At 39.8% G+C, this 12,603-nt stretch overlaps 1 protein-coding gene across 2 annotated transcripts in view; it reads right to left on the minus strand.

Moving 5' to 3' along the window:
• LOC124605291 (histone-lysine N-methyltransferase NSD3) overlaps nucleotides 1-12,603 on the minus strand; it is a 135,158-nt gene that overhangs the window by 103,789 nt on the left and 18,766 nt on the right. For both annotated transcript variants that reach the window (XM_047136872.1, XM_047136871.1), the window contains exons 4-5: nucleotides 7,909-8,015; nucleotides 7,687-7,828 (exon numbers count right to left, since the gene is read on the minus strand). In XM_047136872.1, the coding sequence (XP_046992828.1) occupies nucleotides 7,687-7,828; nucleotides 7,909-8,015 (249 nt within the window). The remainder of the gene's footprint in view (nucleotides 1-7,686; nucleotides 7,829-7,908; nucleotides 8,016-12,603) is intronic.

Genomic DNA, 12,603 nt, shown 5'->3' on the forward strand with positions numbered 1-12,603 from the left:
AGGGCCATCCATAAATCTTTAAGAGTACATGGGGGTGGAGATCTCTTCTGAACAGCATGTTGCAAGGCATCCCAGATATGCTCAATAATGTTCATGTCTGGAGAGTCTGATGGCCAGCAGAAGTGTTTAAAACTCAGAAGACTGTTGAAACTTCCTGGCAGATTAAAACTGTGTGCCTGACCGAGACTCGAACTCGGGACCTTTGCCTTTCGCGGGCAAGTGCTCTACCATCTGAGCTACCGAAGCACAACTCACGCCCGCGCCTCACAACTTTACTTCTGCCAGTATCTCGTCTCCTATCTTCCAAACTTTACAGAAGCTCTCCTGCGAACCTTGTAGAACTAGCACTCCTGAAAGAAAGGAGTGCAAGTTCTGCCAGTATCTCGCAGGAGAGCTTCTGTAAAGTTTGGAAGGTAGGAGACGAGATACTGGCAGAAGTAAAGTTGTGAGGCACGGGCGTGAGTTGTGCTTCGGTAGCTCAGATGGTAGAGCACTTGCCCGCGAAAGGCAAAGGTCCCGAGTTCGAGTCTCAGTCGGGCACACAGTTTTAATCTGCCAGGAAGTTTCATATCAGTGCACACTCCACTGCAGAGCAAAAATCTCATTCTCAGTAGACAGTTACTGGAACCACTCTGTAGCAAGCCTGGGCGTGTGGACTGTCACACTGTCCCGCTGGAATTGTCCAAGTCCGTCGGAATGCACAATGGACACTAATGGATGCAGGTGATTGGACAGGATGCTTACGTACGTGTCACATGAAAGAGTCATATCTAGACATATCAGGTATCCCATATCACTTCAACCGCACTCACCCCACACCATTACAGAGCCTCCACCAGCTTGAACAGTCCCCTTCTGACATGCAGGGTCCATGGATTCATGAGGTTGTCTCCATATCCGGACACATCCATCATGTTTCCAGTCAACATCAGCCCAATGTCGGTGTTAATAGGCCCAGGCGAGACATAAAGCCTGTGTCGTGCAGTCATCGAGGGTACATGAGTGGGCCTTTGACTCCAAAAGCCTGTATCTATGTTGTTTCATTGAATAGTTCACATGCTGATACTTGTTGATGGCCCAGCACTGAAATCTGCAGCAATTTGTGGAAGGGTTGTACTTCTGTCACACTGAATGATTCTTTTCAGTCGTCGTCGGTGCCATTCTTGCAAGATCTTTTTCTGGCCACTGCAATGTTGGACATTTGATGTCTGACCAGATTCTTGATATTCACGGTACACTCTTTAAATGGTCATATGGGACAATCCCCACTTCATCGCTACCTCGGAGATGCTGTGTCCAATCACTCGTGCGCCGACCATTTTCAAACTCACTTAAATCTTGATAGCAGCAGTAACTGATCTAACAACTGCACCAGACACTCGTTGACTCATATAGGCGTTGCCGACCACAGTGCCGTATTCTGCCTGTTTACATATCTCTGTATTTGAATACACATGCCCATATCAGTTTCTTTGGCACTTCAGTATAAATGGTGAAACATTTTTAGCCCTTAGCCTTGTTGATCAATAGTGAAATGGCAAAGATCCAATGATGATGAAATAATAATAATAATAATAATAATAATAATAATAATATAATAATTATTATTATTATTAATTTTGTGTGGTTCAATGATGCGGTGCAAGCCTTTCAATTGGATGCCACTTCAGCAACTTGCCTGTCCCCCTATCCGACCTTAGTTATCCAACTGGGTTATGAGGACCTACACTTGGACATGAACTATGAACCATATGCTGTCGCTAGAGAATCTTCACATTACTGAGAGATGGATGTTATGTTAAAAGTAGACAAAGAACCCATGGTCTGACAGAGATTCGATCCCGTGACCTTTCAGTTTCCGGGCACTCACTTTATTCGGGTCTGGGGGTCTAGCACTAATCAATGGCTGTGACATATTAAGTATATGAAATATGTACAGACAATAAGAGCTTAATGCAAGAGATTTTGTTTGTTTTATGGCATTTAACACATTCCTCAAGTACATGTGACCTTCACAATTGACTTGTCCCCTCCTGTCAACAAGAATCTACCCTTCTAGTAGCAGCCATAGCTTGATGATCAGTTATACGGAAAAAATTATGTCTTGTTAGAATGAAATGTATTGCCCACAACACCAACCAGCTGTCAAATATTGTTTCGAGTTGTTTAAAAATATTGTGATAGTTACAATTAGGTACTAAAAATGCAGCACTTAAACAGTCTCTATGGAAGATAGATTTATGCTGCATATTAAGTTAGATGAACAGAAATATTTCACTAGGCGTCTGAACAAAAATACTCATTTTTAAAGTGTACTGCTTGAATTATCCATTCCTTTGTTGAATTTTGATGCATCCTGTAATAATGTACTATCAACTAACAGACAATGTTAATCAAGCTAAATAATATTTAAAGATCATAATCTAAAATGAAAATAGAATTACAGTAATTAATGTCTGATGAGTGAATTTTTGCAGCAAATATCACAAACAACAAATTAGTATCCAGTAGCAATGTTGTTAATACTGAATTATTTATTACTAACGCAAGCTGAATTAGTCTAAAGTTATGCTGAGGCAATTCTAACTCTCTTTTACATTAACTCTGGAATTGGGTAGTCTCCCACCATAAATCATAATCGCTCTGGCCACATGAGCAAAATTTTCATTTTGGAAGGAACCAATGAGTGACTCTGTATACAATGTTTAGCAGCTTGGGTCGTTCTACTGAGTATGTCCACATGGTTCATTTATTGGTTGGGTTATAAAATTATTCCAACGTATTTTCCTGTCACTATTCCAGTCTGTATTGATCACGTAACTAAGTCATTAAATATTTTTGAAATAATTACATTAATAAAAAAATTCAATTTTTCTGTTATAAAGTTGAAAATATTACTGGAAAGTCAATTACTTTACTACATTAACACTTGAAAAACTTTTTAATATTTCTCCTATAACAAGTCACTGTACAGTCATCAAAAGAAATTTATATTTTGTTGCAATCAAATCTAAAGACCGCAAATGTTTTACAGTTCGTTTACTATTCGATTGACTAGTTAGGAGAGTTGATTTTAAAACAGTGTGGAACTGTCCGTTCCTTAAACTATGTTTGTCAAAGTCATAAAGATCTCTATAAATCATAGTAAAACAAGATATATTTTTGGTTTAATAACATAAGAAATCTGGAGCCACAAAGGGAACTTGGCAGGTGAACAAAACAGTATTTCAGGAAAACTGTGAACCCCTAGTTGCTCATCTACCTAGACGACTGCTTTTTCTAGAGCAAGGGATGAAACAACTGCTGGGAGATTGAAAAGGCAGCTAGGAAATGTTTAATAGCCATTCAGATTTCAAGTTTAACAATATCTTAAAGATACTTTGAAAGGCTGAGGGACAAGATACTGTGAATGTGTTCCTATCTGGGATCAGTGTCATAGCTTGTTACTGTTTTCTAGCACCTATCCAGATTCTTCCTAGTTTTTTTCTCTTCTTCTTCTTCTTCTCAGTGCTGTCAAGAGAGAATGTAACACCCTCCTCGTTATGCTACGTGTTTGAAAGCAAGGGCTGTTCTGATACTTGGAAGTAATAAAACACTTCCACAGCATGAATTAGTTTACTTTGCGAAGAATGTTTCCAACAACAGAAGTAACAAAGATGTGCAAAGCAGAAAACACACACACACACACACACACACACACACACACACACACACTTAGCTTGGAAATATGCCAATATCACTCCAGTTGCAGTTTTCATGGTTATGTTATCAAAATATTTCAGGGCATTTTCCGCTCTACAACTTCCGAAGTTTCATAATAGATGGAAGAGTACCAACAAATCTCAAAGAAACAATTGTGAATTGGAAAGAGAAAAGGGGACCACTTTTCAGAGAAGTACAATTTTCAGTATAAGCAAAAACTTTCAGTACATTGCAGAAATTTACTTCATTCTGCACATACTCATATCTACTTGAAAGTTGTTTGAATCCACCGGAAGTCAATAATATCATTAAAAGCAATCAATGTCAGTCTTCTGAAAAAAGAAACACTTATCGTTATGGAGAAATAGAACTGGCCCGACAAGAAGGCCCTTTTCTAAATCTTACAGTTGTGTATGCAATGCTTCACAAAACACTACCTCCTAAATATTATTGGCATTTTAAGGAGCTGAGCAGCTTTGTATGAAAGAAGAATGTTTTATGAATATAATAACACCAAATAAGACAAGCGGTCCGTTTTTATACGAGACTTAGGCCGCGTTCACACTGCCGGCCGGGCCGCCGCCCGCTTCGATATCAAACACATGGTTTTGAATTGCGGTGTTCACACTGGCGGCCGGGCCGCGCCGACACGGCGTGAGCCTCCCGGAGCCGAGCCGGCGACATCCCGAGTGTTTAATATTGCCGGCGCGAGCCGACCGCAGGCGCGAGCCTGTGGCGCAGCACTACAGCTTCTGCAGTACACGCATCACACGTCTCCCTTCTGCTTTCTTCACAAGTGTGACTGCACACGTCTTTTATTTTAAGACGTTACCTCACATTTCACAATCAGTGAGGAAAAATTACGTTTATTATAATGATCCATGGGAAATTACTTTTATTTCATTTATTTAATCTACCGTATTTACATGCATTTACAACAATAGCTTGCCAGCGATCGCGGCATTGCCGCCACTGAATAGTTCGCATTTACTTGTAAACGGAGACAGATATGAGTGTCACTGAGGGACGGAAATGTGTCCCTACCAGATGATAATGCATTGTAAAGTCATGCTGTGGCAGTTCCTTATCAGTGGAAATAGAACCACTCAGTCAAAAGGCATTATCTCAAAACTCTTCGCGTATCAATCTGTCTATCTTACAAGAAAATGAAAAGAATTCTGTGAGGTCATCAGCGGCTCCACATGATGAACCATTACCACTGCCAAGCGCTGCATCATGAAGAAAAAGGTTGGAAAATTCTGAAGGAGTATTTCTGCGATTCTTCATTGAAGGCACAGCAAGACATTACCCAAAATGACGAAGCTAATTACTTCCTAATGATTCTCAGGAGTCCCATAAACACTCTTCCCCTCAGAGGTAAGCGTTTGTGAAATTTAAAATACAAAAGCATGACTACAATTAATTGGAGGTAGTGAATGCTGTACAAAGTTCTACTGCAAACCAAAAAGTGTGTACTAACGAATCTTACCTTATCGTTATACACAATTTTTCTTCTGCTGTTATACTTCTGCGAAAATTTGTGTTCTGTTTAGAAATTTTGCCTTGAATGTTCTGCAGCACATACTGAAATGTATTATGATTCATTCTGTAATTTGAATAAAATTTTTCAGGATAGTTTTTAAGTTCTTCATATAAAGAAAAAAACTCTCCTAAATGTCTGTCGCTATTTATGGGATGAATCCATAACCTCCTAGTTCTTCTGTACTTCAAAACTCGACGAGTTACTGCAGAGTCAAAACAATGCCAATAAAAGAGTGAAGACATTGTTCTACACGACAGCACAGACTAGCTAATGGCGAGCAACTGTTGACTGCAGCTGCGTTTTCTACTGACTTGCTTTTCAGCTGTCGAAGGGTGGGGATCTTTTTAAATTTATTTATTTGGCCTCCCGCCAGCCATTTAGCCAAAGAGTGGGGATTACCTTGACAGTGCAGCGCAGCCCGCCAAGGAAGACAAAAAAACAATGAAGAACAATGAAACGCACATCTGTGCCGATCTATAGTAGTTTCATTAACTCTCCACTATTTTTTCTGCCAAAGTAGACAACGGGACTACAGAATTGCGCTTCAGTTATCTTTTAGTTCGAAATACGAAATGTACATCATACTAATTGTAGGATGTTGATGACAAATAATTGTTTGTCTTTTGTGATGCAACGTGTGGCCAATTATAAAAGCACAGCAGATGATTGTCCAGTAGCCGAGGGAAAAATTCTTATACATTTGGATTTATCTAGAGAATGAGACCATTAAAATAATAAGAGGGGCCGGCACTAGGTCTGCGCTGATCACTAGTAGTTAGTTTTTTTTCTGTGCTGCATTATAAGACTACACTACACCAAGCTGTAACCGCGCGAACTCCGTGGCTTGCGGACGCGGCACTGACGCCACTGAATAGCTCGCATTACTTGAGACCAGAGACAGATATCAGTATCATTATCATTTCAAAAACTTTTTGGTACTTTTAGCTACATTTCATTTCCAACAATGTATGGTCTAAAACGGATCTAACAGTAAGCTATCCGATACATACCTTTTTCACTACAAGATTTGTAAATCAAGTGCACAACGTTGACAAATAGCATCATTTCACAATGACTGTTAAGAAATATGGAAAGATAAATGATTCAATACGAAGCTATAATGTTGCACTACCACGTGTACAAAAATCAGATTCTTTAGCCGCATACTTTCTTCAAAATCGGTTGGGAAGCGTTACGAAACTAAGAAATCACGCGAAACGAAAAGTAGACTTTTTCTTTTTTCACGACGTAAGTAACGCTTTTAAGGAAAAAATAAGTTCATAAAACGATGTGGCGAAGTCTTATATACCGCTAAGAACTTTTAAAACATGAAAATCGGAGAAGTGGATTTTCCCCCATTTCGCCGTCCCGGCTCGGCGCGGCGCGCAATGTGAATGCACTACTCGTCGGCCTGAGCTGGCTAGGCATGAGCCGAGACAGTACTCGTCAGCCCGGCCCGGCCCGGCCCGGCCGGCAGTGTGAACGCAGCCATATAAATGCCTACAGATGTCACCAATTTGCAGTTGGAGGCCCTAAAATGGTAGCTGACAGTTGGGATGACTGCAGCAACAAGAACCTACACTTAGAAGACATGTTAACACAACTGTTGCTGCTAGAAATCAGGAAGGTGAAGTTGCTATGAATACATATGACAGGCCAAATGTCTTTAAGAACGGTACTTCTAACATAACCAAGCATATCCATTTTGAGTTTATCACCAGCTCCAAATGTAGAGTACACTACAAAATGGAAATTGATGGAAATCAGCTTGTGCACCACATCTTGCCTCAAGAAAATGAATGTGTTGGGTTTCCCAGTGCTGTAATTCCATAGTAAGGACAACTAAACAAAAAGATTATCTTTTTGAAAACATCAGGACTATTACAAAGAGGAATAAAAAGGTGTTCTGTGTCCTTAAGCAAAACCAGAACCTCCAGACAGTGATAATGAGGATCCTGAGGAAGAAGCTTACCAGCCAGATATTCCAGAACAAAAAAAAAAAAAAAAAAAAAAAAAAAAAAAAAAAAAAAAAAAAAAAAAAAAAAAAAAAAAAAAAGGAGGAGGTGAAAATGCTGCTTGTGGGCAATCTCCAAACCTTCAGACGCAAGAATATTAGAAATGGAAAATCAAATCCACTAGCTACTATAAAATATAATATCTCAAAAATCTGTTCCTTGGGATTTTGTGAATTCAAAATTTTTGATTGCAATACATATGCAGAATGTGTTTCTTAAATCTGTCAAATTAAACAGTGGTAACAAACTGAAACATTACTAAACATTACCTCAAACTATCTATTTTCCATTGGCAACATTCAACCGGCCAAAATTCAAATTAAAAAAAGAGGTCCCTTTTCACTTTCTGTCTCACAATTGCAGTAAATCAATGACTTGCATGTGCTAAATACTTTTCAAATAAATGACAATCATTACACAACTGACCTTCTTTACAGGTTTTCTCAAGTCTTCTTGAATGCTTAGCTTTCTCTTCTGTTGCTTTGTATATGCTGGCAAGAAATTCTCTCTGTCTTTAGTTTTCTGTGGCGGTGGATAATTTTTAGCAAACGTTTCTTGTCTTTCCTCTCTACAAACACATAATTAAATTACGTTAAGTGCAGCAAAGTAATACTATACATTACTACAGAATTATTAATCACAACAAACCTTGTCATATCAATCATCTCATTTGCCTCCTCTGCTGCAGACAAAAATTTTGCTCTTTGGGATCGTTTCACATGAAATGCAGACATCATTTTTGGATTCTTTCGTATCTGCAACAAGAAAAATGCATAAATATCACTATTGCTAAAAGACACTACCACAGTAACAACAATAAAGAGACAAAGTACCGTCTCATATTGTCCAGTAAGTCTCCCATGAACCTGGTTGCTGGGTGACTTTTCTGCAACCCTCCCCAATTCCTAAACCTCACCAGTCATTTTACTTCATCCCTCTTCCTTCCCCTTCTGTCAGAAGGAGGAGCTAATGGCTCCCAAAGTTCACAAATTTCCTTAACTTTTTGGATGTGTTTTCTTGTGCCACTGCTTGCTGAGAAAATTTCTTATCCCCAATTATATTATCAAAAATTGCTTAACAATGATTGTAACGTTACAGATGACAGTGTTACTAAGCATGGCTACTGGACACAGTTTTCTTGCACCAAGATGATTCTGCCCAGAACATGAATCAAGAATAGCTACCTTGGAAGCAGATTCCTCAATCTAGTGAAGCAAATTAAGTTAGTTAATGAAGGCAAGTCTCCCAGTCCAGATAATATACCAATTAAGTTTCTTTCGGAGGACACAGATGAATTTTTAGCAATAGCGTACTCTTGTTCACTCAAGGAAAGATCCGTACCTGAAGAAGGAAAGTTGCACACAATATACCAATACACAAGAAAGGAAATATGGGGCTGTGTCGTAAAGTATTGTCTCTAAATTTTTATGTGAAAACTCTTACAACTTTTACAATACAATGAACATACTAACATTCTACATCTTTATTCTTCTTGTCTACATATTTATTTCCCAAAATAGTCGCTCTGACAATGAACACATTTTTCCAAACAAGAGACCATTTTGTTGGTACTGTCACTGTACAATGTGTGACTTAGCTGACGGAGCCACAACCTCACCTCCGCTTGCACCACTTCATCACTATCAAAGTGAAGTCCTCGATGGCATTACTTCAGTTTTGGGAATGGATGAAACTCAGATGGGACTAAGTCAGGACTGTAAGAGGAGGATCAATAATAGTGAAACCAAAGTGTCCATTTCCTGCAGATGTCACAGTGCTCGTGTGTTGTCTGGTATCGTCATGCAGATGGAGAGGATGCTCCATGTGTGGACAAACTCTTTGAACTGGAAACTCAATTACAACACGCCGTTTCCCAAGCAACAACATAGTTATGTCCCATACTGATGTGTTTCATGCTACAATTCAGAGCCCTCTAGCACTAAAGGGCTGCATAAAAATGTAGAATGTTAATAACATCCATTTTATTTAAAAATCTCTTAACAGTTTTCACATTAAAATTTGGAGGCATTACTGTTCAGCATGTCCTCGTAGAAATAATCTGTTGAATTATAGACCCATGTCATTGACACAGATTTATAATACGATGCCACAATTTACTGTATTCCGACAACAAGAAATACCTCGAAGAAAATGATCTACTGACATATAACTAGCGTGTTACAGAAAATATCTTACTTGTGAAATGCTACTGGCTTCTCATTCACACAAAGTAATGAGTGCTATCAACAGGGAATCTCAAGTTAATTCCACTTTCCTAGATTTCCAGAAGGCTTTTGGCACCACCCCTTACAAGCATCTCCTATTAAAACTGCATGCCAAAAGAGGTTTGTTCCATTTGTGCTACAAGATGATTAGTGATTTCCCATGAATGGTCATACTTCATGTTATGTCCAATCGATGGAAGGAAAGAGAGCTAAAACCACGGACTTCCCCTCGGGGAAAGGTCCAAAAAATACACCACAGAGACAGCAGAGGTCACAAATCAAAGATTAAATGTCCTTCACCATAATGCTACAACAGACAAAAAATAAATGTGGTCGACAGCCCACACATCATTCACTGAAACGGCCAATAGCTCTGACAACAAACATACACTAGAACACAAACACTCAAAACAAGAGCGTTCAGTCAGGAAATGGCGAATCTTCAAAGGTTGATGACAATGAACACAATGTGGTGGGGGATTACCACTAAACAATGGCCAAAAAAGAACAGTCCTAAATATGCAACCTAGCTAAAATGATCTCCTCACGACGAGATAAGGTCAGCCGAGCCACTAGGAGAAGTTAAATTCCCCAGAGTTTGTTCCCTGAAGGGAAGACCAGTAGCGATGACACCACCTGCCAATAGATGGCAACATGAAGATCATCCAAACAAATGGAAGAGCTAACAGGCTGAGATAGGAGATTATTTACAGATGGTGCTGTCATTTCCTATCTACTAAATTCATCATAAGATCAAAACAATTTAGACACGATATCTGCACGGTATGAAAACTGACACCTGCCCTGAACAATGAGTAGTGTCAAGGTCTCCATACGAGTACTAAAAAATGCTAAATATCTAGTGATTACAATTAAGAACAATTTAATTGTTAATGGTTAATAATTAACCAATCTACCAGAGAGACTGCCTACACTGGGGTTGACAGACGATATCAAAGAAGATCTAAGAGCGGCAGCTAGCTTTGTAATACCACAAAACAAGGGAGACAGTTTAACTGATACGATAAGTGAGTTGGGGTGACAAATACTGAGACAAAGACGTTCATCACTGCAGCAAGATCTTTTCACAAAATGACAATAACCAACTTTCTTCCCCAAATGTAAAAACATTTTGTTGACTCACACCTACACTGTCAGAAATGATGATCATGATATGATCATGATAAAATAAACAAAATCACAGCTCAAAGGGAAAGATGTAGATCTTAATTTTTCTTATGTTCTGTTTGAGCATGGAATAGCTGAGAAAGTCTGAAAGTGGTTCTAAAACTAGTTTCTCAAACTCTTGTGTGAAGTGCACAGTGATGATGGGCATGTACACAAGAGACAAGGCTTTGTTGTATGAATCTATTTGAGCTTTCTCGAATCAGTATCTACAACTTTAAGCCTTTTAGGAAGGATTGCAACAACTGATGAGAAAGTGACAACATAAACCCCAGGTACAAAGCTGCCATAATACAATCAATGTATACTTCAATAACTTTGTTCCTGGAGTTACAATGAGTGCAGTGGTGGGGGCAAGACATCACCTAACACAGCTGTGTCAGCCTACACGTACGTGCTATGTTGCCTGTTCTGCAGGCACAGGCAGAAGTGCCTTGCCAGGTGCTGCATAGGGTGGAAGGGAAGGGGATGGGAGGTGAGGTGATCATGTTATTGTACACATTGCCAACCCTATAGTTGCTGTAGTCACCACCAAGAACGATTGTGATTACAGCCCACAAGTACCTTCCCCCCCCCCCCCCCCCTCCCCCGCCCCCGCCCCCCCCCCCCCACACACACACACCAAGCACAACTATCAATCGTATGAGCAAGTGGCACATTGTGTACAAGCCAGTAACTTTGCTCCCTAGTACTGACATCTGTGAATCAAAAACTAATTTTATTCTAAGTATACAAACTAGTGATGTCATAGGCCACTATCAAACAAGACACATCCACATGGTTTGTTTAAACAACAATGGTTCATATATTGCTATCTCAAGCCTACTCTTTTGAAGGTCTTCCCCATTCCATCTGATGATATTGCAATAGCAACAATTAAATGATTCATCCATCTATCATGTAGACAAGAGTTAAGGTAGGTATTGACAAAAGGCAAGCAATTAATAAGAACTTAATTTGCACATTGTATCAACAGTAAACTATCGCTATACTGCTTGTATTATACTGTATTAAACCGGGAACCTAGAAACGACAGAGAGGCTTCATCCTGCCATAACCCTCAGTGGCTCACAATCTCACAAGAGGCCACAGCAGTCCACCCACCCCACCGCCACCCCATACCGAACCCAGGGTTATTGTGCGGTTCAGCACCCGGTGGACTGGGAGGGCACCATCCTTCTTTCAAAACATGCTCCATTTGGATTCCATGTTTCCATTAAATATAACAGTACAAATTCCCAGCATCATGGGAAGTGAAGAAGATAGGCAAGGCGCATCTGCAATGGGATCAAGTGTAGGATTTGTCCAAATGATGGTTGCTGATGAGTGTTGAGGTCGCCATGCACAAATGCACATTTCAGTCGAAGGCACCAATATTTCAGGTGAACAGTCCTGTGGCATTCAGCAGAGAGCTGGGCCAGTCATGATGTGGTTTGGCATCATGTTCAGATGTGTGACACCAATCATCACTACTGAATGCATGGTTATGCTGCAGGCTACCCTGCTTGCACATAGTCGGCACAGCTCGATGATGATGAAACCAGCCTCCTGTTATCATCACCTTTACCCTGCAACATTGCTGCTTGAACACTACCACTTGCCAGTTGAGGATATCAAGCTGGTTTGTGTTAAGAGCAGGAACCACTGCCGGCCATCCTGAAATTTGAGCTGTGGTTGGTTGCTTCTTGGTCACTCTAGCAACACTGCTGTCAAGCAGATTATTCATAAACATTTTCTCTAACAACATGCACAGAAATTACTGTCCCTTTTTACCTGTGGAAATAATTCCAATAGTGCAAACTATGAATAATGATATTACACAGACACTTATCAGTTTTTGACAGTATGGCTATCTTGGACAAGTGGCATGAAGATGATCACAACTGCATCGCATTGGATACTATTCGATGTGAGGCTTTTTTTTTTTAAGGAG

The sequence above is a fragment of the Schistocerca americana genome, chromosome 3 (assembly GCF_021461395.2).
Source record: "Schistocerca americana isolate TAMUIC-IGC-003095 chromosome 3, iqSchAmer2.1, whole genome shotgun sequence".
Classification (NCBI taxonomy): domain Eukaryota; kingdom Metazoa; phylum Arthropoda; class Insecta; order Orthoptera; family Acrididae; genus Schistocerca; species Schistocerca americana.